Source organism: Oculina patagonica, chromosome 5 (assembly GCF_052425735.1).
Source record: "Oculina patagonica isolate OP01 chromosome 5, crgOcupat, whole genome shotgun sequence".
Classification (NCBI taxonomy): Eukaryota; Metazoa; Cnidaria; class Anthozoa; order Scleractinia; family Oculinidae; genus Oculina; species Oculina patagonica.
In genome coordinates, this window is record NC_135762.1 from 1,352,983 (window position 1) to 1,379,522 (window position 26,540).

Genomic DNA, 26,540 nt, shown 5'->3' on the forward strand with positions numbered 1-26,540 from the left:
TTTTTTTTTTTTTGATTGGTCAGCTTAGCTGATAATACTATGATGATTGTCGGTTTAAAACATGTCTCAAAATCGTGGAAGATTTTTCATGCAGAAGTTATTAAGGTTTGATTTACAAAAAATGGTGATGTTTAAGCTTGTTGCTCGCAATAAAGTTGTTCCATTTAAATCAGCACTTACAAACAAGGCAATGAAAATTCAATGTTACAAGATTTTTTAATAAACAATGCCATAATTTTATTAGACAATTTTAGTATGAGTGAAATTAAACCTAGAAAGGCTCCTGAACAGTCAGAAATAAAAGTGTATCCTAAGGATTTGTTTGCATTTTTTATTTCCATTTTAATTGATCAGTTAAAAATAATACTAGTAAATTCAAAATATTAATCTTATTTGTCCATGGACCTAGACGGGGTTGGGGTACAGGTTCTGGACCCAAAAAACTGAGCTCATTTATTAAGAGGGGCTTGAAGGGGTAAAATGAGAACTGGCATTTGGGAAACTTTTATTTGGAAAATGGGATTTGGTCACTGGGAATGGGAATCACAGACAGAAAAACAATGGTATACTAGCTGGAACTGGGATTTTGAAAATTTGGGAAAAACAATGGGTTGGGAAATGGGATTTGGGCAAAATTTGGGCTGGGAAAATATGGGATTTATATCCCCCCCTCCCCCCCCCCCCCCCCTCATCCAGACTCTCAATTAATGCTTCACACTAATATCAATTTTTGGGCTTTAGGCTCCACAGTGGGTTCCTTCCCTTCTGTATTTACATTTTGAGCAAATACTGCAGACCTCTTAAGACCAGTTTAATGACAGTCTGATTCACCGTCTGATTGGTTTTGCACATATCCATTTATTAGACTTATTTTTGTATATCACTTTAAAAGAAGAAATTTGCAGCATGTTTAAAGAGTTTTGTCTTGATTTGTTAAGTCATTATTGTCAAGTATTATTCAAGTTACAGTGCTGTGTGTCGCCGTCGCGGCTTCACAAAGTGTTTTATTTCTTTTTTGTCAACCTTTTGGTGTCTGACAGATGGCTTTTGTTTGAACTGGCCAATCAAAGTACAAGATGTGTAAGAGCTGTTTAGTTCCAAGTTCACTATCTGACAATAATTGACAACTCATCCTCCCTCACTCACTTCTTAAAGTTAAGTGGTATTAATAGTTAATACAAGTCAATGGTGAGCTTGTAACGTATAGCTAGGAATCATATTTCATTGTTGCAATCTCGTCAGTCGTGTGTCGTATCGATCGGTTCGTTCACTCCCTGAATTGTTTTATTTTCCCATCCCTTCCCTCCCTTGGCAGTTTTATTTGTCCCAAACGGAAAATATATGTAGCTGCCCATCGATGGCCCACATACGTACGATTGTTGTCTTTATTGTGTGATTAATGCACTGTTGTATTTTGATTAGCCATTTGAAACAGATTAGCCAGTAAAAAGTTTTCAAAAATTAATTAAATATTTTGACAAGTGGCTATGGTATGGTGGTGTGTGGCACTGTAACAATTATTTAAAGTTCATTATTTTGCCTACACAGCAGTCAAATTATTGGAGGCATATCATATTTTATCAGCTTTTTGTATTTTGGTATATCTGAAAAGAAAGCACCCTTATGCAGTGTCTTAGCCTGTGTACTGTCACTCCCTCTCCTTAGGGAAATATCGGGAATTTACTTGAGGGGAGGACTGTACAAAGGCTAACACTGTAAAAGCAATTTCTTCCTCTCTCTGGGCATGTGAAGTCTGCACACATTGCGGATCTATTTTTATGTGAGAGGCCGGGCTACTAAGTAGCTCGCTCGGCAGAAAATGGCGGACGTGGATGACTCAGTTGTTTTACGCTGACACTTCTGAATGATATAAGTTTATTTATTACTTATTATCGTAATTCTGTCGATCCATGTTGAGGTAAGAATGCAAGGTGTTGATTCTTTATTGCGTGCTATTTTTCTCTTCCGTACATTTAAGCAGTCCTTAATTAGCCAACTTATGGCTATAGTTACGTTTAAGAAGCCGTAGAATTTGGATGAATTTTTAAAATTCTAGCTAAACTTCAGAATACCCGGCCACTTATTTACATGTCATTGAATAAGAATAGAATCTATTGTGTTATGCCTCGTTCTACAAAAGGTCTCGACACATGTACATGAAGTGGCCGGGTATTCTGAAGTTGCTCAAAAATTCTTTTTATAGGACTTCTTCTAGCGAACACAAATGATAACACATTGTTTGGCAAGCGGTCAGTGTAAAACGCAGACTGCGGACTGCAGACTGCAGACTGCAGACTGAGGGTAAAATGCAGACTGCAGACTGCAGACCAGGGGTAAAATGCAGACTGAGGGTAAAGTAACGAAATATGAGTCACAAAGCCATTTTTCCCCGCCGGCTCCAAATTTGGAAGGAATGAACGTCAGACAACGTTTCGCACGAGCGATCACGAAAATGAACTGGTGATAAATGTCATATAAAATAGATTTTATGCCGACACAAATTTCATCATATTTAACTTTTTGATACAGCAAAGGCATTTGAAAGATTTTTGTGACACTTAAACTTCAGTTTACAACCATCTACGTTTGTAAACCGGATGAAACTGAACGGTTTAGAAAAAATATTTTTTTACCATGTCGATCACAGCAAGATCACGTTTACAGCGATCATATTATACCGCGGCCACAGCTCTTTCAATGTTTCAAGTGTTTTTAACTGGCACAGATTAAACCCTTCCGCAGTTAAGTTATAAAAAAGGCTTTGCCTCGCCAACCGTCGTAATAAAACACCATAAAAATAAAAGGTACAAAGCTTTTATGTTTAGCGAGCGGTACAAATGATGTGACGTATGTAGTTTGTGCGCGTATAAAATTAATTTCCGAAAGGGCACAGGCTAAAAGGGCTGTAAACCATTCAGTTTCATCCGGTTAACAGATGCAGAAGACTTGAAATTAAAGGTTAAGTCTCACAAGTCTGTAGAAATTAAAAGTGAAATTTGAACACATTTGTGTCGGAATAAAATTTATTTTATATCGCCAGTTCTTTCACGTGTTCGCTCATGCGAAACGTTCGAACTTTGGAACCGGCGGGGAAAAAGGCTTTGTGACTCATATTTCGTTACTTTACCCTCGGTCTGCATTTTACCCCTGGTCTGCAGTCTGCATTTTACCCTCAGTCTGCATTTTACCCCCGGTCTGCAGTCTGCGTTTTACACTGACCGGTTTGGCAAGATTTCTGCACAGCCCCATACATTAATTATGCATACAATTTTCTGACTGACTCGTTCTCTTCATGATTGCAGTTTGTGTATAGTGATAGTATGAAAATTATACGGTAGCCGGCATGCGGGGAGCAACTGCAGAATACCCCGCATTTCTAGCTACACTGTGCAGCCAGCTACTCGGCTACGCGTATACGCCGACAAAATTTATTCATAGCTCTCGAAGTTTACTAGGAAAGTGGCTACGCGTCTACGCAGTCGAAATTTATTCATAGCTCTCGAAGTTTACTAGGAAAGTGGCTACGCGTCTACGCAGTCGAAATTTATTCATAGCTCTCGAAGTTTACCAGGAAAGTGGCTACGCGTCTACGCAGTCGAAATTTATTCATAGCTCTCGAAGTTTACTAGGAAGTGGCTACGCGTCTACGCAGTCAAAATTTATTCATAGCTCTCGAAGTTTACTAGTAAAGTGGCTACGCGTCTACGCAGACGAAATTTATTCATAACACTCGAAAATCACTCACGAACGTTTGTCTATGCCATCAAGCAAATAAAATTATTTGTGTTTCAAAATTGTGACGAACAACGAGAAACTACAAAGTTAATAACACAGTGAATCGATAATTTTGTGTCAAAATCTTACTTCGTCCTGTTTCATATAAAATAAATGTTGTTGAACGGCAATAGCTTTCGACCTTCGAACAAACGGCTTTAGTTAGTTTTAGTGTGCTTCCCTTACAAACAAATAAGAGCTAACCGCAAGCAAACCGGACTGGAACTAACCGCAAGCAAACCAGAGTGGAACTAACCGCAAGCAAACCGAAGTGGAACTAACCGCAAGCAAACTAAAGTGGAACTCACCACGAAATACACCCGACAAAAATTTAGTCAGCGATTAAAAACACGTTGATGAGTGAGAAAATTATTCTTACTACTTTTGTTCCCAGTACTAGCGTTTGATCGGACGGTCCGCGTAGCCATTTTCGGTGGCTACGCGGAACAGCTTTAGTTGCGGGGTATTCTGCAGTTTAGCCGCATGCGGCAGCATCGAGACATTGCGAGCCATCGACATTGCACCAACTGTCCAACAAACAGAAAATAAGCAGACAGAAAATCTAACAAAATTAAAATCTATGAATGTGCAGTTCAAGAAAATATGCATGGAAGGTCATTGGAAATTCCGAGGGGGTGGGGGGCTCAGGAGCCAAAATTTTTTAAAGGAAAGTGTGGGGCTTTACTTGAATTTTCAAAGGGCTGGGAGATTCGAACAATTAAACCTTCTGTGGGCTGTAACAAACATTTGTTAATTTACAAGCTCAAGTGATTGTTCCCCTGGGAGGGAGGGAAACAAAACTAACAGGGAGATCGCATGTGACTACTAAGAACAACAGGCTGAGCACAAGGAGATGTATACACGAGACATTGAGTTACGCACCGTGACCACACTAAATAATTAACCTGAATTAATTATTTGCAGACATGTTGTGATAGCAGGCATAAGATGAAGGGCACGGTTACAGCTTTTTTAGTGTTCAATCTGTTACTGGATTTGGACGAATGTGCCACTCACTGGGATCTTGAAACACTTGACATTCCACCAAGTCACATCCCATATTTCATGAGAAACAAAAACCAGGAACAGGCATGCTGGAATGGGGCATGTCAGGTAATAATAGAAGCTTATGTTTGTGGAGAAAAAAATCTGTTCCAGGCATTTCTAAATCTATGCATTTGTTGATTAAGCAACGTTGACTCGTACAATTATAACACTTTTCTTTTTTAAAGGAAGGGTCAATTTTGTGGGTTGAGACTAAAAATGTTCTCTCCTTTTCCATTGATTTTTCTAAAAACAGAGTGTTATACGTATCCTTTCTGAAAATGCATCTAAATGTTTTTTTTTTCAATTTGTTAACATGTCATGGATTCCAATTCAATTTCATGTAAGGATTCCAATTCTAAATGTTGGGGATATGAAGAGGATTGCAATTCTAAGAATCAGTTCTCCAGACCGTACTGTATTCATCATCACCCGCCATGGTAGGTGTATACCTTGATGGTTTGTTTCTTGCATTACAGTATATGGACAATACAGTAGAACCCCGGTAACTCGAACTCAGAAGGGAAACGAAAAACAGTTCGAGTTAGCAGGGTTTCGAGTTATCGGGGTCGATTGAATAAGACTAAAAGGTGGGTTCAAATCCAAGGGAAATGGAAGTTTGTTCGAGTTAGCGGGGTTGTTCGAGTTATCCGAGTTCGAGTTACCGGGGTTCTACTGTATACATGTATCTCCTGCTTGATGCATTAAGATTTTTTTTTTAGGTCACTGAAAATTTTTTTTCTGCTCAGCTGCCTTCTACACGTGTCCAAATTTTCTATTCATTTCCAGTGCTTGTCTGTCAGTACCCATGCTGATAAGTTTTATTTATAACAGTTGTAAAAAACCTTCTTTGAGAGAAATGTCATGTTGATTATGTTGTAAGCAAAATATGGGACAATGAAAGAAATTTGAGTCCCTAATGGGAATCGAACCCATGACCTCCCAAACAACAAGCTGACACTATTTGTTTACTGCAAGTATTACTGAAGTGTAAAATGTAATTTTTTTCTTGATTTTTTTCTTGATAGTTTGCTGCTTTCCTTAAGTTTAATTCTCTTTTCAATAGGGCCAAGACTTTAGAAGACCAAGTGAAGTTATTCTGGGAGCAAGGAGATTTTGGTTACATCAAGAAAATGAAGCAGCAGGTCTTGAAGCTGTGTGAGCCCAAGGAACCGGTACATGCAATTTGAAATAATTTATAAAAAAATGAGTGCCAAAAGTGTTGAGACGCTCGGCAGTTTTTGACTACTTTGGACAAATTTTACCGCTCACCCCATCAATATTACCCATTCGCCCCGAATGTTGGATTTGCTACATGTATCTGTAAGACTTGCCTTGTTTCTGTAAACCATTGAAAAGGGGAGAGGGAGTGGTTCACAAGCTGCACCAGATTTAAAGTGGACTGAAAATGGGAACTTTGGAGGCTTGGCACACCTCTGCTACTAAGCATGCTGACAATAATTCAAAGCCCATTCCAAGCCAATACTGTATTCTTTTTAATTTTAAATAGCCTCTTAATTTTTATTTAGCACATTTTTACTTCGCTTTTGTTTTTCATTATTTTCTTTTTATCTCATCTTTCTTGTATATATTTTATTCATTTTGTATTCAATTTTTTATCTGTCGAAGGCTGTAGAGTGACAGCCGAAAGCTCATTATTTTTAACATTTTGACCAGTGAACGTTTTTTATTGTTTTTATTATGTCTCATCCTGGCTGCGCTTCAATCTTTAATGTTAGAATTATTATTAATTTCAATCAACTGTCTCAAGAACTTTTGTCGCTCATTGTATGTTGACCAGGAGTTATTAATAGTTAAATACTTTGTGAATCTGATTCAGAAATGCTTTGATCTTTGAGATTATAATTTTATTGTGCTGAAACCAATCTATTCATGAATTAATTAGGTTTCAGTTTATTCATGCCGCATCTTATTGGCCCTCAACAAAATAATCCTAACAAATACATGCAATTAAATTACACTTGTGCTGGCAAGTTAACCGGCATTATAATTATGTTTTAATTATAATTAACATTCTCCCTTGAAGTGGGAGTGTGGCATGTTACAAAATAATACTGTGCTGACAGTACAAGTCTTCTTATTTGATTTATTTTTTATTGGATTTATCATTATTTTGTTTTTATTAATTTCATTTTCAAGGGTGATTCTTCACTGACATGCACCACAAATCTCTGGTATTGTCACGCCACAAACATTTACTTTGATCTCAAAAATTTCAATCCTGATGCTAGCAATAACAGGTTAGTCCTGAGAATAATAAAGGTAAAAATCTACATACATGTAGTCAAGCAAAATGGTGCTTATCAAGTGAGCAGTAAGTCCAATACTGGTGCAGTCCTTTTACGATACTTAACAATCAATTCCCTTCCAGCAAATTATGTGGGTTTAGTTTTGATTCCGATGACAGTTTGATTCCGATTCAGCTGGCAGTCATGCATTCAGTCATGTTCATGTACATTATGTAGTTGGTCTTAGTAAAATGTTGTTGTTCCTAACATTTAGCCACATAACTGTTGTTCAATTTTGCCCTCCCTTGGTACAATAATGAGGGTTTTTCCTTTTTTTCCCCTTTGTTTTATGAATTAATTTAAAACATAGTGCGGGTCAAAGATCGTATTGTATTGTATTGTATTGTATTGCATATAGCTATTTCAATAAACGTTGTCGGGTCAAAGCTTACAGCTAAAAGGCAAGACCGTATGGCGTTCTGGGTATTCACTACAAATTTGCATATAAGCTTCATTAAATGTACAAACTTGTATTTCGCACGTGGATAATTCACGAGTTTGTTTTTCCTCTCAGGAGGACTTTCTGTCGCTTTACTTTCACTGTCGCTTAATTGGCTCTGAGTTTTGAAAATTCTTCTAAAATTCAGTGTGGCTAAAACCACCTTGTTTCACATGTCTGAAGAAATAGAAAACATGCAATTTCGAGTTTGTCGTGTCACTATTAATATATTTTAGTATTCAGCACGCGCAGTTGCCGTCTTTTTCTACCCATACTGCTTTTCAGTCTTGTCTTTAAGCTTTGATCCGGACAACGTTAACTGAAATAGCTGTATATTACGTAACCATACAGCAGAACAAAGGAGAATACCAAATTGTGCCAAGGGTAGAACTGAACCATAACAAAACTGTGTAACAATCACTGGAAACTCCCTTTAATTAACTTATGACTAATGCAATAACGTCCCTGCTAATGCATCCTTTTCATCTTGGCCAGATTTCGTGAAGATGTTTTCAAAGAAGGTGAAGTTGGGGGACATTGTCATTTTAAAAAACATCTACACAAGAATCAGGGTAAAAACAAAAGTCCTCTTCAGTCATGGTGAGTTGAAAGAATTTTAAGGAAATAACAGTTTACTGCAGCAGTGAACCACCCGACAGTTGACAATTGGGGGCAACTAGTCAATTGTTTCCTAGACACTGTAAAGGATCAGAGTCCAAAGCCTTCATTTTTTTAGCCAAAAAAATCACAATTGATTTCCCCCTTTCAAGTCAATGCAATTGCAATTTTGTTGTATCAGCTAGAGAACCAATTAGATTTGCAGATTTCAAATAGAACGGTCTGAACCTTTTCTGATTGTCCATTAATAATTATTACAGACAATGACAGGCCATCAATTGAAAACAAAACCCAGTCAGAGACTCATCAACAGGCTAGCACTTCAACTCTGATTTCCTTAGGAAGAAGTGGCCAGGAGTATTGAATGGGATTCTATATATTTACATGTACAATGTAGCTCATTATGGGTTCCTAGCATTCTGTCAAGTTAGCTTATCAGCTTGTGCATGCGATTTTTATGCCTTGGTGTAGCAAGACACTTTGAGAGTAGCGTGTCTTTCCTTTGACACTAACACAAGAACCCCGCTCTGCAGGCTCGAACACAGATCTCTCAATCTGGTGTTTACACATTTTAGGAGAGGCTACACGTAACTGTTCCTCCCCAGGCTTTTAGCCAGGATTACAAAAAATTGGAGTCCAAACTTTTTGGGTGGTTTTTTGCAGTTATGAGTGCAAAGGTATCCAAAGACTTCCAAATTTGCTTTAGAACCAAACCTCTGTAATAGTTATTAATATTAATTTTCTCTGAAAAGTGGCCGTCCATGGGACTCCTGGACTCCCACCTGGCTAAAAGCCTGTTCCTCCCATCAAATCGAAAGTATTTTCGGTATATCTTAGTGTTAAAGAAATTATTGTTGGTTAGCTATTGTGCTGTTGTTTGTTGTTTTTGGTATTCTTTGTTTTAGTACATCATTTGGTGATCACACCATTTACAGCATCAAGAAAGTACAAAAAGTATTTTTAATGTGTTTGATTTTTTACTTTTTTTATATTTAATTTAGGTTTGCTGAACTAGAGCATTACACATCACTTCCAGTCCAGCCCATACAAGCTGGACTCTGTGACATAGCAATTAGCAGACCAACAATTTTCATGAAATTGGATGCAGGTACATGTATGTGGTACACTGTCACAGACTTAATAACTCTTGATTTCAACCAAAATTCTCCTTAGCCTAAAATAGAGTATATTGTTAGTACTGTATAAAAAAAGTAAGGAGAATTATTTCTGTCAGTATTATGATGCTGAGCTATGATTAAGAAAGCTAAATGGTTAGTTAGTTAGTTAGTTCTCTTCGCGCCATGAGGCGCATAAGGCTGTAACTGTCTCTCGCCAACTAGCCCTGTCTTGCGCTGCGCCCCTGACTTCTGATCAGCTGGACCACCCCTTTTGTCTGCATTCTTTTTTCACCATCCTTCTCCAAGTGGCTAATTGGTGCACCATTATTAATTTCAGGCATCAACTTATATCACCACTTTTGTGACTTTGTGAACCTATATGTTACTCAGCACATGAATGGAAGTTTTGACACCGACATCGATATTCTCATGTGGGACACAGTAAGCTTACAGTACTGAAGATATTTGTATGATTTATTTTAGTTGATTATTTTGTTCATACCAGCAAACTCTATTGTTCACTTTCTTGCTTATTAAGAAGCATCTAGTTGGGGGATTTAAGAATGAAACCACAACTACCGTATTTACCGAATAAGCGCCGCCCTTGAATAAGCGCCGCATTTGAGACAAAAAAAGTTAATAAGCGCCGCCCCCGAATAAGCGCCGCAGTCCTGATGCGGCACTTATTTGATGAACTTCGTTGAACTAAAAATTGTCAGTACAAAGCAACTCTAAAACAAGCTCGAACACTTCTTTAATTTTTTTTTCATCAAGAGCGATGTTTTGCAGTTCAAAGTGATTTTTTATCGCTTGCCCATTAGTTTTTCAATTCAACATTCTAGTTCTGTAAATGTTTTGAATGCGGCAAACTTTGCCATGACAGCTAGCGCCACTTCTGTTGACTAATACTGACAATCAAATGACACTCTTTACAATTACTGTAAAAGAAAAGATTTTTGTGCCATCCAAATTTTAAATACGCGCCGCTTTCAAATAAGCGCCGCCCTTGAATAAGCGCCACACTTGAGGCGCGAAAAAGTTAATAAGGCCTCGAGTAAATACGGTATGTTTAGTGAAGAACGTCTGTTTGGAAGTTACATCAGATATGTAGCTTTTACTTAACTTAATAGCAATGTTCTTGACTCTCTTCGCACACTATCTTACACTATACTTGAATATATGGCACAAATATTTCCCTAATAATAATGATGATGATGATGATGATAATCTTGTTATGCCACAGAGTTCCTTGCAATATCGTGACTTCTTCTCAGACACATGGAAGGCATTTACAAAGCATCGGATCATTCGGTTGAATGAATACACAGGAAAGCGTGTAAGTTACATGCACATCGTCAAAAAGAAATCTAGCTATTTTAAATCAATATTGTTATCATAATTGTACAAGTATGTAAAAAAATATTAATAATTAAAATAATTATACCGCTTTATAAAGTTATCGAACAGACCCTTTTCATTTTTTTAGGTGTGTTTTAAAGATGCTGTGTTCTCTTTCAACCCAAGAATGATCCGTGGCCTGTACTACAATATGCCATTGGTAATTAGTAATAATATTTCACCAGCCATGTGGTTAATAATAATTGTCCCAGCCTTTCTACCTCCCTTCTAATTATAAGTGTTCAGCTTTATTTGTTTTGTTTTTTTTGAATAAGAAATTGAGGTTCAATTTTGGGTACGGTACATTTTTTTTCATTTGCTATTTATTATATTGTGAGCAAACTATACTCAACAAACTGGTTGTGGATAAATAAAAGCTGTAACCGGTTATTGAGGTACTAATTAATTTTTTTTTAACTTCACAAGAAGTCCTGAGTTTTTGTTCCTTTTATAGCTCACATGATTATTTGTTGGTAAATACTCACCGACATTAACTAAATCAACCAACTAGTTGTATGATGTGTCTAAGTCCTGACTCTATGCAATTTCAACTGTAATGTGCATTTTTAAAATTAACATACATTTAACACTATTTCAAAATAATTGGGACTTTTTCATTATAATTGGGACTAAAAGCTGTTATTGATTATTGGCTGTTATTGGCTATTAGAGCCAATCAGAAATGGCCAAATCCAAAGATGCAAGACTCCGCTAATGTTATTCAGTATGAGGTCTGTTATAACCAATGAGATGCTTGTTATTCAATAACAGAATAACGAAAGATAACAGGGATCGTATCACTGACTAATGTTAGTCAAATAGACCAGTAATATTTCAGAGTCAAAAATAGCTAGGCTCATTTGATAGTTTAGATGTCAAATGTAACAAATACCCTTGAAGGCAAAACGTGATCTTTCTTGTAACAATTAGCATTTGTTCACGTCTCTTAGCGTTCTTGTTCGATCGCTCGCTGCATGCTCCAAATTCGCAACCAAAACGATAAAAGCTCTTGCTGATCCTGCAAAGAATACGTTGTTAATATTATTGAACAGTTCATTCTTCACTTACAGTTTTGACTCAAATCACTGGAACAGAACATTCATCGTTTCAGTTTCAAAGTATTAGATAAAACCGATTGGATTTCTTGCTCGAAAATGCTCTCAGTCGAGCTTTATGTTCTAAGTGGTTGATTCATAAAAATAAAAACGTCTAAAACGAAACATATAAGTTGTTTCATGTCAGTAGATACGTTAACATTTAGCTGGCCGAGTTCTGTTTTGGAATAAAAGGTCATTGTTAGTTGCGTGCAATGGAAGAGAAGCTTGACCTCAATGTCAAAAATTTTACGCAAGTTCATCCAATCTGCTTCATGTTACTGACTCGATAAAACATCAATGTCAACATATTCTCTTGCAACCTAAAATAATTTCTAAACATAAGAATATATCGCATAGAAATGATGACAATTAATTTTGATTTGCAGTCGGTCGCTTTTGTCTTTATGTAGGCCATTTTGCAAAAGATGTCATGGCAATGTTCGCCGCCTGACAAAGTGATTGTTTCGCGGACCGGACGGCAGATAAGAAGGGAAATAGCTGCATTTATCTAACGAAATTTTTCGAAAAAAGTTTCATGCAAGAGATTAAAGTACTGCCAAATTTAAAACATTATCCAAAGGCTAATTTCAAGAGCGGCAATATTTTGGCAAGACCGACGGTTGATTCGGTTTTACCTTTTCTTTGTTATCGACAAATTGCCAAACATCCCTAAACACGCTTAAACTGTAACCGGCAATGTGTCAAAATATTTCGACAAAAATGCATAAAGACCGACAGATCACGAATATATTTCATTCCTCCTGTAATCTTTCCAATTTCCCCACCGTATAAATAGTTCATTTAATGTAAGATATTCCGTGCCTGTCTTGGCTGGTTTGCACCCTTTGCATTGGTTTAACGATATCCGATATGCACATCAGAATGTTCCCGCGCAAACGATGAATGCTCTAATATCCCGCCAAGCCATCTTTTCAACTCAAGTTTCTTGTCTTTCCAGTTCTGTCTTTTATTTCAGTTGGAACAATACAATATTTCACATTCGGCGTTCGTTTTCAAGCACTACATAAATTGCAGTTTAATCCAGTTTAATGACGGCACCGATTTTCTCTCTGTACACTGTTTATCAATAAGCATGTTAGTGTGTACTAACCTCTGCTATTTTCGCCGGCTACTTCGAATCCCTGAAATCCTGCCAGCATCGTACTGTTTTTTGGTAAGTTCCGCTCGTGTAAATTGTCACATTTTACAAACCACTCAAACCCTGCCTTCACCATCGAGAAAAGAATTGGACTACAGTCTCTCTTATAACAGTCGATTCACTGGCCATGGCCGTCCACATTGTTCGTGTCTATGTCCCAGATTCGGTCAACAGAAATTATTTGAAAACATTAATTAGCGTTTTCGAAGTATTGTTCTATATTCCTAGGCGGCAATATGTAGTAGTTCTTCTTTTCATGATAATCATGAAATTGGTCGACTCAGGGCTGGGTACTAAAAGCTTCTCGTTTGACTCGACGCGCCAGTTCATATAGAAGTTTACACGACATCGCAGGGGGTACTCCAGTGCACGTGTTAATGACGTTAATTTACAACTACTAATAATACTATATTTTCAGCGGAAGATCTGAAGTAGACCTTTTAGTTGCATCAAAAGTTGGTTAACCTTTTCAAACACAATTAGCTTGTACATTAATAATACAATAATAATACAATATCCCGCCAAAAGTGTTCCCATCTGGGCGAATATACTTAACTAGTTGCTGGATTTGTAATCTCTAGCTGAAGCGATCTAAGTAGACCGAGAAGTATCTCTACAAGGTCTACAAGGTTCAGAAAAGAAAATGGTCAAAAGACATGTAACATAATGTCAATCTTCAAAAGTTAATTAAAACTTTTTTTTTTTTTTTTTTTTTTTTTGAAAATCCTGTGAAAGCTTTGAAATTTTTTTCTTCTTCCTGGACCTTGTATTTTCTTTTTAAATATTGTACATTTACTTTCGGGCAGACTATAAATTTCAGTTCAACGTCTTGTCTGTCCAAGCTTTGTGGCCAGTAATAAAAATCATTTTTTTTAATTAAAAAATTAACACGGACAGTATTTGGCCCTTTGACCTCCACTTGTCCTATGTAAAAGGTTTCACAGCCGGAATACGCCACAGCAAATCCAATTGAAACCAGTTGTCCTTTTTAACTGTTTTTATGTTGTAGTCCTGCAAAAAGGATTGAAAGAAATAAGATGTGATTATAATTGGAATTTTTAAAAGGCTAAACTAGTGAGCAGCACTGCGAACTTGTTGTAAAACTTCTTTTACATGTAATACTCCGACGCGTTTTGTCCGACTGTCACGGACTTCTTCAGGGAGTTTTAGAATTGATAGTTACAAGCTTGTATTTATACATAGCGTCAACCGTACTGTTACAGGTTATTTCACGTATTTCCGTATAACAACAAGCTAAATTTTTGTGGCAAGGCGCGATTCAGGTTAAGACATGACATATGCGTGATATATTTATTTTGGGGGACTACAGATTAATAGTACTAAACCATGCATATCCACTGGTTTCGGCGCCAAAAGTATAAATCGGCTAGAATAAGGCTGTTGTACAACAGGCCCACTAGGAAAGGCAGAGCCGACATCGAACGTATTTTTAGCCGGACCATGGTTTAGGGATTAAACATGTACTGAAGAGGAAATCCCAACTGGCTGTTAAATGGCACTCAGGAATTTGAACACTAGGATAGTTCATTGGGGTTGCTGGTGGCCATTGCATCGGCTGAATTGTGAGTTGACCGTCCCGAGACAGCGAAAGGAGCATTGGCGTGCGGGGTTGATGTGATGCTATATGTAGTCAGTGCTGCAGATGATGACGCATTTGGCAAAAGATCTAATAAACTGGACGGAGAACTGTGCTGTGCTGTTCCTTCTGTATTCATTGCTGAAAGGGTTCAAGCTCTAATCACGTTGTAAATGAGGCAACCAAGAGAGTAAGAGAAAGCTTATCTTTTGAATGGAATTTTATAGCTGTCGTTGATTCGCCTTTCATGATTTCGTGTTCAGTTCATAACTGATTACTTTCGATAGCGTTTAATGCATTGCACGTGTTATCGTAACAAAACTGATTTGAATTTGACAACAGTCAGGATAGTGCTTCTCAGATATTTTCCTACATGTTTGTCAAATGTCGAAGGCTTTTTGCGTGTCCACTTTGAAAGTAGAGTAATAAGCTGTCAAAACTCTTCCGGAAAAACCTGTCAACAATACATTTCAGTATGTTGTTGCAGAATCGTAGTCATTTGCCTCTAATCTCTTACTTTCTTTCCATACTTTTTTGCACACGTTGCATTTAATAATAACATTGAACTCTATATCCTTAATGGTTGTTCTCGAAGATGTGGCTTCGAAAAGCACCTTTTTATATCTGAGCACCCTGTTTTTGCGGAATTCGCGCGTTTGTTCACGCAAAATAAGGGTGGGGCTGTCAACGGTAATTTTGACAATGTTGGAGCGAAGTGTGTTCCACGCGTAGTGCCCATCGCGGTGCCATTCAAAACCAGGAGCATCTCGAAAGTCACGTTTATGAATATGTTTTCTTAATACGACCAAACAAATTTTCAGAGTTTCTATAATAAGCAATTATTGGATGAGGTTGAGCATGATATCGTGAATTATCAAAACCGAGGTCTGTGTTATCTGCCGAAGCCGAAGGCTTCGCCAGATTACACAGACACAAGGTTTTGATTATTCACGATATCATGCGAAAACCGAATTCAATAATTGTTTTATTATACGTTTTCAAACAATTTGCCATCACTTTTTCTAGCGCCGGAATAAAACTTCGTCAGAACATTGGCCAAAGCGGTTTTATCTTGTGGTTTCTCCAGGTTCTTCTCCCTCAAATAATCATTCAGAATTTTTACACTTGTTCTTGTTGTTCTCTTGGTGTTTTAAGAATCTTTATTCTCGATGAAAACTTTTTCAATTCCTCTTCGCAAACGGAGTTGAATCGCTCAGCCATATTTTTGAAAGTTTGACAGCACTACACGGACGAGGGGCTTTCATGTCAAGTTCACATGCTACTGTATATTGACTGAATGCTCTCGACCAATCACATGTTTCAAAGTAATTCTAATGTATAATAATAGAACTTAAATGCTGCCACATTTCAAAGCCTTTTGGGAAAGGCTTTGAAAAGGATAGCCTGCGTTGGAGACGAACAAAGCCCGGTATAGTCGGAAGTACATGATGTACTTCTGGTATAGTCCGCCGGTTTTGTTCGTCTGCAAGACCCCTGCAACGTAACGCAGGCTATGAAATGGTCGGTTCATGCTGCCCGAAAGACTATCACGGTGGCTTAGTAACAAGGGATCACGCCAATCAGCTTAAAGGACGCTTGTAGAATCTAAGGTTCACGCAAAACCCACACGAACATTATGGGCCTGTTTAAGGCTCGGGCCGCACTTGGGACAAAATCGGGACAAGTTTATTTTGATAACCAAAAAAATTGTCAGTTTCCTTTCAGACCTTCTTGTCCCTACGCGGACAAAAACTTGTCCACGGAGACAAATATTAAAAGGAGCCGTCGTCCTGCCTCAAAGCAGGACTTTTTACGAACAACAAACAAAAATTGTTTTTCTTGTGATAAAAGTGTCAATCAGTTCAGTGATCCTTAAGAATTGTTCGCTACACATTTCACTGTCCAGTCTGATGAATACGAATTCTAGCGGTTTTCGACCGAATATTTCCGTTATTTGGGAAAAGAGCCCTCACCATGATAATCCAAATGAAAGGAAAGATCGGCATAGGCCAGAGCAACTGTTCTGTAGCCGCAGTCCGAATCATGATATTTAGCAATTTGCTCATAATTTCCCGCTAACGGCGGCGCGCTTTCTTTTATGAGCTTCGACATCGTTTCGAACAAGGTAGAATGAAAAATTTGCTTTGATTTGATTCACTGCGACCCGTTCTCCTCTCCCTTTTGAATATTATTTTTGCTGCGAAATTAACACAGTGAAGTGACAGGTAAATTTTGTGTCTCCAGGTGCGACCCTAAAAACCAAGATTCAAATTGTCTCGGACAAGTTCCGAGACAAACATTGTTCTCGACATCTTGCAACATTTCAAATATTTGTCTGGGCAAATAAGATTACAAAACGAAATGCGATATGCATTTTCAGTGGAATTTGTAAATATCTCGAGACCGACCTGGCTTGCACTTTACGAAAAAATGTCATTGTACGACCTTCGATTTTCGCAGAAACGAATTTAGCTTCGAAGTTCAGTAACTGAGTCTACGAAACCACTGAAAGGAATGAGAGAAAGAAATAAACGAAGCCATTTTGTCTGTTTACGTGCTAACCCCGAGAAAAGGTCACCCCGGGATCCCGGGCTGATAAGATTGCATGTATTAAACGCGAGCTTATTTTCGACAACGGCTGGGCGGGTTACCTCACCTACCCGGGGTCCCCCACCTCCATGAAATGCCAACCTCTGAGAGTACAGACACTACAATGTCACAGCCCGATTTAGTACATCATGCCATTTTGCAATTCCTGTGGTATTAATTCGTTTTTCTTTGGCAAATATTTAGATTTTCGATGCGATACCAGGGAACCGAAGAACAAAGGAACTGGCATATTATCGTATCAGTTACGGTTTTATTAGAATGCAGTCTTGTTTACAAAAGGAATTATTCCCATCCGAATAAAGTAGAGCAATTTTAAATAAAATGAAATGTGTGACCCCAAGAATGGAACAAGAATAATTACGACGCGAAAGTGTGTAGCTGAATTAAATGAATGAGGAACACGTATGTTACTAGTTTATAAATTATAAAATTATAAAATGTTTGTTATTTTTCATTGACAGGTGATATTTGGAGACAAAAGAAAGCGGCCAAATAACGCCAAAGCTCCTCGTCAAAAGAAAAAAGAAAAACAATCAAATGCCTTTATCATAACAAATATAATTGGTATTCAAAATGAGCGATTAAAAGTTTTATTCGACAGCACCAAAGTCAGTTGAAAATCAACAACAGCCTAATGTAGGAAAGGGGGGATGACAGCTCTAACAAATGCTGTTTGACTAGAACCATGTGAAAATAAAGGTCCTACCGAAAATTTGGAATATCGTCCCGAATTTCAAGAAATCTCAAACTTTTCAAAATTTAAGCTTACTTAGTGCCTCCCAGAAAATTTCCCAACTCTACTGATTCCTGGCAAAATCTTCAGATTCCCAGGACAAACTTAGAGTTGCAGTTGACCATAGTTAGTAGCTATGAGTTGACACCCCCAATTGATGAAGAAAGCCTAAATTTTACTACTTGTAGAGAACTTTTAAAATGGTGCTTTAATTTTTTTTTACATAATACTTGCTTCATTCCAAGCAAATTGTGTTTGAAAAGGTCATTGAAGAGCTTGTGCATAACAAACTGTTGACGCAACTAAAAGGTTTTCAAATAAAGTTTAACTTTACTACTTCAGATCTTCCGCTGAAAATATAGTATTATTAGTAGTTGTAAATTAACGTCATTAACACGTGCACTGGAGTACCCCCTGCGATGTCCTGTAAACTTCTATATTTGGGGGATGCCAAGATCACTGACAGCGCGTCGAGTCAAACGAGAAGCTTTTAGTACCCAGTCGACCAATTTCATGATTATCATGAAAAGAAGAACTACTACATATTGCCGCCTAGGAATATAGAACAATACTTCGAAAACGCTAATTAATGTTTTCAAATAATTTCTGTTGACCGAATCTGGGACATAGACACGAACAATGTGGACGGCCATGGCCAGTGAATCGACTGTTATAAGAGAGACTGTGGTCCAATTCTTTTCTCGATGGTGAAGGCAGGGTTTGAGTGGTTTGTAAAATGTGACAATTTACACGAGCGGAACTTACCAAAAAACAGTACGATGCTGGCAGGATTTCAGGGATTCGAAGTAGCCGGCGAAAATAGCAGAGGTTAGTACACACTAACATGCTTATTGATAAACAGTGTACAGAGAGAAAATCGGTGCCGTCATTAAACTGGATTAAACTGCAATTTATGTAGTGCTTGAAAACGAACGCCGAATGTGAAATATTGTATTGTTCCAACTGAAATAAAAGACAGAACTGGAAAGACAAGAAACTTGAGTTGAAAAGATGGCTTGGCGGGATATTAGAGCATTCATCGTTTGCGCGGGAACATTCTGATGTGCATATCGGATATCGTTAAACCAACGCAAAGGGTGCAAACCAGCCAAGACAGGCACGGAATATCTTACATTAAATGAACTATTTATACGGTGGGGAAATTGGAAAGATTACAGGAGGAATGAAATATATTCGTGATCTGTCGGTCTTTATGCATTTTTGTCGTAATATTTTGACACATTGCCGGTTACAGTTTAAGCGTGTTTAGGGATGTTTGGCAATTTGTCGATAACAAAGAAAAGGTAAAACCGAATCAACCGTCGGTCTTGCCAAAATCTTGCCGCTCTTGAAATTAGCCTTTGGATAATGTTTTAAATTTGGCAGTACTTTAATCTCTTGCATGAAACTTTTTTCGAAAAATTTCGTTAGATAATTGCAGCTATTTCCCTTCTTATCTGCCGTCCGGTCCGCGAAACAATCACTTTGTCAGGCGGCGAACATTGCCATGACATCTTTTGCAAAATGGCCTACATAAAGACAAAAGCGACCGACTGCAAATCAAAATTAATTGTCATCATTTCTATGCGATATATTCTTATGTTTAGAAATTATTTTAGGTTGCAAGAGAATATGTTGACATTGATGTTTTATCGAGTCAGTAACATGAAGCAGATTGGATGAACTTGCGTAAAATTTTTGACATTGAGGTCAAGCTTCTCTTCCATTGCACGCAACTAACAATGACCTTTTATTCCAAAACAGAACTCGGCCAGCTAAATGTTAACGTATCTACTGACATGAAACAACTTATATGTTTCGTTTTAGACGTTTTTATTTTTATGAATCAACCACTTAGAACATAAAGCTCGACTGAGAGCATTTTCGAGCAAGAAATCCAATCGGTTTTATCTAATACTTTGAAACTGAAACGATGAATGTTCTGTTCCAGTGATTTGAGTCAAAACTGTAAGTGAAGAATGAACTGTTCAATAATATTAACAACGTATTCTTTGCAGGATCAGCAAGAGCTTTTATCGTTTTGATTGCGAATTTGGAGCATGCAGCGAGCGATCGAACAAGAACGCTAAGAGACGTGAACAAATGCTAATTGTTACAAGAAAGATCACGTTTTGCCTTTAAGGGTATTTGTTACATTTGACATCTAAACTATCAAATGAGCCTAGCTATTTTTGACTCTGAAATATTACTGGTCTATTTGACTAACATTAGTCAGTGATACGATCCCTGTTATCTTTCGTTATTCTGTTATTAAATAACAAGCATCTCATTGGTTATAACAGACCTCATACTGAATAACATTAGTGGAGTCTTGCATCTTTGGATTTGGCCATTTCTGATTGGCTCTAATAGCCAATAACAGCCAATAATCAATAACAGCTTTTAGTCCCAATTATAATGAAAAAGTCCCAATTATTTTGAAATAGTGTTATTTGTTGGACTCATGTATTTTTTTTTTTTTTTGTCAGGTTCCCAGTTGTGTTGGCAGTGGACTCTTCAAGGCTTTCACAGAGCATACACTACATCGACTTGGTATAACACAAGATAATCATAGTGTAAGTACATTGGTATGTGGCCTGGGATGTACATGACTGTACAGTAGGGTACTAAATCCTCGCGAAGCCGAAGGCCGAGCGTAGCGGGGTGAATAATTTTGTCCCTCAAAGGGCTCAGGTGGGATGAAATCTCGTGTGGAGTTTACGGTCATATTTGTGAGCTTGGTGTCTGGCGGAAATGACGTCACACGGCTGCGCGCTGGTGGTTTCTTTTTCTTTTCTGTGGGTTTGAATCCTGAGCCTTTCATTTTTATCGTTTTTCTTTTCGGATTAAAATAACACTGATTTCACATAATACTCCCTCAACGCCTATTGAGGCTATAAACCTTTCATGGCCATCAGGGGCGCGCGGGCGGAGGGTTCGAATCCTCCTGCCATTCGTTCTTCTTTTTTTTTAATGCCCTGAAATAAATGTCCAAAATGCGAATATCCAATAATTTGTCGATGATTTTGAAAATAGCCTGTGCTTTCCGACTCTTTATACCTCTTTACGAACCAGAAAGAGCCACCATTTTCAAAGCGGAGTAGACCCTGGGAACGAGGGTGTCACGGCCATGTCCGTTACTCGGCAACAATAACAAATCACCGGTTAAAACCGGTTATCACTCCTTATTTATAACACCCCCCTCCCTCCCCAACCCAGAGCTTCGCAAGGCCCTGTGAGTCACATATTATTAGTTATTATTAATTATTGTTTTAAAAATCATTGTAGATGCACACTGTAGTTCACAGGAACAATAATATTATAACTAAATTTAAAACACTGTACTTTTTTATCTTTTAGGAGGAAGAATTTAGAATAACACTTTTAGCACGTAGCACCAAGTACCGGAGAATTCTTAATCAAGATGAGGTAGGACATGAAGATATTTTACTTAAGTCTGTAAAGACTGTAACACATTTTTTTTTATTTCAAAGTTGTTAATTCGATACACATAAAGGATAAGTCTGCATTGGGTCAAGTGGCCTGTACTGCTTAAGTATTAAGGGACTATGGTTATATTTCTTCTCCCCCTTGGATAAGATGCTAGTCTATCGCAGGGTTACCCCCCCCCCCCCCCCCAGCGTTTAGTTTGTTGGTACCCAATTAAATATAAACCTGGGTGGAGAGAGGCACTGTGACAGTTATAGTGTGTTGCCCAAGAACATAACGCAGTGACCCCAGGTAGGGTTCAAACCTGGATCACTTGATCTTGAGTCCAGTTTTCCAACCATTAGGCCCAAGCATTATTTTAGTCTACATGTAATAAAATTAGAGCGGTTTTCACTTGAGTGTCGAAAGTAAATTGTGTTTGCTTTGGTTTTGCATTACTACGCTTAGTGATTGGCTTAAAAATTTGCGCCACTTTCTCAGCCAATCAGGAGTAAAACCAAAACCAATCGCGACTCGCTCGCGCACAATTTCCCGCGCTTCGTACCAGCGGCTACATGTATTTGCTTCGAGTTTTGATTGGTTCACTGGATTGTCTGCGTCCTTTGTGATTGGCCAGAGTAATTACTTTGGTTTTGGTTTTACGACACTTAATTGAAAACTAGCTGCTCTATGATTAATTCAGTTATTGCTTTAGTATTAATTATGATCTTACCATAATGTTTGTTGCTAAATGATTATTAATAATCATTAATAATTAATGATATAAGGCTAATTTTTAACTTAATATTATTAACATACAGCTTGTGGGTGCAATGATGAATGTTCCAATGTTTAAAGTAAAGGTTGTTGATTATACTTGGTAAGATTTTTTTTATTTGTTAGCCAGCTATTATTTAAACTTGAATTATTACCTTATGTATTCTTACTTTAACTTACAATTTTATAATTCTAGATTTTCTCTGTTTTTCCTTGTACATGTGTAGGCGCATGCCGTTTTTGGAACAAATAAAGGTACAGTGGATGTGCAGTAATGATTAGTAGGGAAGAAAAATTGATGTCTAGGACAACAATTGTAGTACAAGTCACAATGTTCAGGATACTTGTAACAAGCATAGTACCATAAACAGAGTTTTATATCATGTAGCTATCTGACAACGCTGTTGAAAATATATTTTATATACAATTACTCTTATTCAAACCTCCTCACAACTGTACCTGTCTACAATGGCCCCTTATTCTGCCAGTAGGGTGGCCGTTATAGAGCGATTCAATTGTATAATGAAGTAATTAAAAAAGTACCCGGTAATAACACCTCTACTAACTATGGTAATAACAATTAAAAGGCTTTTTGGCCTAGTGCTCATAAACTAGGCGTATAATGCAAAAGTTGATAAAGTTAAGTAAAAAGGCAATAAGAAATTTTGAAAAGCAAAATTCTGAAAAAGCGTAGCTTTTCAAAATTTTCTACAGCGGTTTTTTACCTTTATAAACTTTCTCTTGCCCACCGACACAGCACAACAGTTTCGTTAGAAACTTATAACTTTGTTGGAGTATAAAGCCACTACCTTTTGATGGGACATTGCCAGTCCATAGCAGGCTTCTTCCCAGCATTCTGTTGATTTTCCCTAACAGTTTTTCACTACCGATTTATAATGAATAGACATTGTGAAAGTAAAATTCCTTGCCACAAGAACACAACGCAGTGATCCTGGCCAGGGTCAAACTCAGAATGCTTGATCCAGAGTCCAGGGCCGGGTTGTTCGAAAGACGATTAACGCTAACTTGTTTTAAAGGGTTTCCCAAAGCTAATATTTTGTTAAGTTTGAGATTGGTCCATGTCAAAACTGTGGGACAGAAAATATTAACAGAAAACCTCAACGAAATTATATAAAATTGAAATCAAATTTCACGCTAATCCTGGATTAGCTTAATCATGCTTTGAACAACCGGGCCCAGCACTTATGTCCAGGATTGAACGCAAGTATTGTTTAATGAGTACTTCATGTTTGACTGTGTTGTGTGACATTTCCATATTACTTCATGTTTGACAGAATTTGGTGTGATTTGGTGAATTTTTATTAATGAAGACACTTTGTGATGCCTGTCATGAGGAACGTGCATCTCATTAGCGTTCAATCCTGGACATATCTGGGGCCCAGTGCACTAACCATGCATTAGGCTACTCTGCTCTGCATATTGTTAACAGCAGTAGTATGAATTCATGAAATTATTTTTTTCTCATCAGATAACACATAATTCTGACATATTTATTGGAATGCATGGAGCAGGACTCACACATGCCTTGTTTTTGCCAGACTGGGCAGTACTCATTGAACTGTAAGTGATTTGCGGCAATGTGGAATTGGATGCTCATGATCTACAACCTTTGTAAAATAAGTTAATTCTTAAAAGTTTTTCTTTTTTTCGAATTGCCTTAAAAATAGTTATAATACGGAAGATCCAGGCTGCTACAGTGACTTGGCAAGACTAAGGTAAAATAAATTATTATTTTTTATTTTTTTTAAATAAAATATATTAGGAAAATGACATAAATATATGCATAACTAAAAACTACAAAATTAAAGAAAAAGTTAAGGGTATTTTCCAAAGGGGAAAGCGCGAACGGGACGTGAATACCCATGCGAGGCGCCTCCTGAATTAAAAAACTTATTCCGTACCTATTTACAAAGAAAAAATATATTAAAAGCTAAGAAATGTTATTACTTAAAAAAGAAATACAACAAACAGGTGATAAGAGCTAGTTCCTGTGACAAGGACACCCGGGGGTACTCCAAAAAGTTTTATACGGGGAGGCTCCGCCCCAAGTTTTAACTCCTTACCCTTTTATATACCATTTTTGACAGAAATTGTACCCCTTTCGTATACCTTTAACTGAAAAAAAAGTACCCCTTTCATATACCTAAGAGACATGGCGTGGACTTAAAATAGCACGTTTTCTTGTCATTTTTATGTAACGCTTAATAAATTAAAATAATACAGCCATAAATTGCGTCTGTTCGAAATATTTTAATTAAAGGCCCTTTTAAATAACCAAATGACAGATTTCCATACCCTTTCATATACTTAAACTCATGAAATACCTACCCTTTTATATACCTGAAGCCTGAAAAAGGTACCCCTTACGGGCGGAGCCTCCCCGTATAGGCCGTTATTGGGAGTACCCCCCCCCCCTCCCGGGCAAAGACATTCCTTGATTGCAGGCAGACCAAGTACAGGGATAATCTACATCGAAAACTAAGAAACAAGACATAATGTTTGTCGAGAAAGCCTTTGAAAAATAAGACACTTGACATGATTCAGGTGGGAGCAACTGTGCAAAAGTCTAATAAATAATTAAATAATCGATTCAGTATAGCTGTGTTGTACATTTATTCAAGTCTGACGCACAGGTATGGCACTGAACCAACTTTTATGACAGTCTGTACAGTTAGCAATTAGACTTTTTTTATTGTATTTTAGGGGTGTCAATTACATCACTTGGGAACGCAAGGAGAAGCTTTACCAGGAAGATGAGGTTTGGACTATAAGCTTGCCCTGCAGACTACTGTGCGAAATTTCCAGCCATTTCAGTTTCAGTTTTCATTTCAGTGGAAATTCGACTTTTTTTCGAACCTTTGGAATCAGGAAAATCGGAATTCTACTGTATTACGTGTACACTATTTATTTTACATCTACATCTGTTGTCAATCATAAAATTTTAGTCTAGCAAAATAATTCTAATACTTACCTTGTAATCTTTACAGGGTCACCATCCAACTTTAGGTGCCCATGCAAAGTTTACAAACTATGCTTTTAATGTCGATGAATTCATGAGGCTAATTTACAAGGCAGCAGATACTGTGAAAGAAAGCCGGCGCAAAATATTGACCGCCGGTAACCACAACGACAAAGGACCCAGCACTGCCAACATGTCTAGAAGCGAACTTTGAAATTGCACACATGGCTGATACTGTGAGACAGAGCTGATGGAAATTATTGAACAGGGTAGCACGTACGTGTTACAGTCGCGCGACTGACAACGCTGTGACTGTCAAATTATAGTACTACATCAAGATGGAATTTAGAATTGTTGATATTTGAGAAGAAAGGACGGAAAACCATTCACATCACCAGAGGCCACGATCCGTTTGGAGGAGGGAGATCAGTTACGATGGACCATCGATACCATCTAGGACCTATTCCTGAGTAAAAATACTTTACTTTCTTTAGATACCGGATTGGGGTGTGGCATATCTTAATTTTAACGCAATATCCGTTTATGCTGGAGACATCCTCGGAGACCCAGGGGCAGTTAGTGGGGGCGAAAGAAACGCGAAACTGCGGGCAAAAATAGCGCGAAACTGCGCGCAAAAAAAATTGGCATATATAAAAAGTTGTATTGACTGAAAGTGCCCCTGGGGACATCCTCGGAGACCCAGGGGCAGTTAGTGGGGGCGAAAGAAACGCGAAACTGCGGGCAAAAATAGCGCGAAACTGCGCGCAAAAAAAATTAGCATATATAAAAAGTTGTATTGACTGAAAGTGCCCCTGGGGAAAGTGTCTTACCAGACCAGTTCAAAAACCTCTCTGAATACTGCCTCCCGATTGGGCAGAAAAATCTTTTGTATTCCCTTTGTATTATTCTGCCCAATCGGCGACCAGCCTGACTACAGTCCTTTTGGTATGTTCCACACGAAATATGTACACAAAGCTAGTTCGCTCGCCATACCTGTCTTGCTTGTTCGCCAAGAATTTGCTCGGGAAGGAAAAGTTTCGGCTAGTGCCTCCTCAACTTGGATGTGAAGTGTCGGGAAAATTTTGTCTTCGGGAAATATGACCGTCATTTGAGTGCTACAATTGTTGCTGCACGCATTACACGCAAGCGTAGCTAATCGGTCGATCGACGGAAAAATTTTACAAAATGTAAGGTCTTGAAAGTTTGTTTGGAAATAGTTTTTGACTTACTAAAATCTTTAGCTTGATGTAACTTAAAAAACACATTGTTATTTTAATTTATTACTATGATATTCAAAGTTATCTTTCTTATTACTATCTTTTCTTTAATGTACATAAGGTATTACCTTTTTGTAACTTTATTTATTTATTTTTTCTTCTTTATTTTCTTCTTACCTCCCGCCTCAAATAACTAGGCTAATTGCGGGAGGTGAAAAATATTGTAAATAATATGATTGTT

The 26,540-nt window shown here is 37.7% G+C and overlaps 1 protein-coding gene across 3 annotated transcripts; it reads left to right on the forward strand.

Moving 5' to 3' along the window:
* On the forward strand, positions 1–25,630 carry LOC144654707 (EGF domain-specific O-linked N-acetylglucosamine transferase-like). Of its 3 annotated transcripts, XM_078514931.1 has the most exons (18): positions 1–1,918; positions 4,699–4,887; positions 5,167–5,258; positions 5,885–5,993; positions 6,979–7,079; positions 8,062–8,166; positions 9,186–9,292; positions 9,640–9,743; positions 10,546–10,638; positions 10,789–10,860; positions 20,386–20,472; positions 21,257–21,325; positions 22,147–22,205; positions 22,330–22,357; positions 23,592–23,683; positions 23,791–23,838; positions 24,827–24,881; positions 25,111–25,630. In XM_078514931.1, the coding sequence occupies exons 2-18, from the start codon at positions 4,723–4,725 to the stop codon at positions 25,294–25,296; spliced, it is 1,572 nt and encodes a 523-aa protein (XP_078371057.1). In that variant the 5' UTR covers positions 1–1,918; positions 4,699–4,722; the 3' UTR covers positions 25,297–25,630. The 3 variants fall into 3 exon arrangements, with proteins under 3 accessions (XP_078371057.1, XP_078371059.1, XP_078371058.1); XM_078514933.1 differs by lacking the exon at positions 10,546–10,638; XM_078514932.1 differs by lacking the exon at positions 1–1,918 and having other exon boundaries at positions 4,262–4,887.
* The last annotated feature ends 910 nt before the right edge of the window (positions 25,631–26,540 follow it).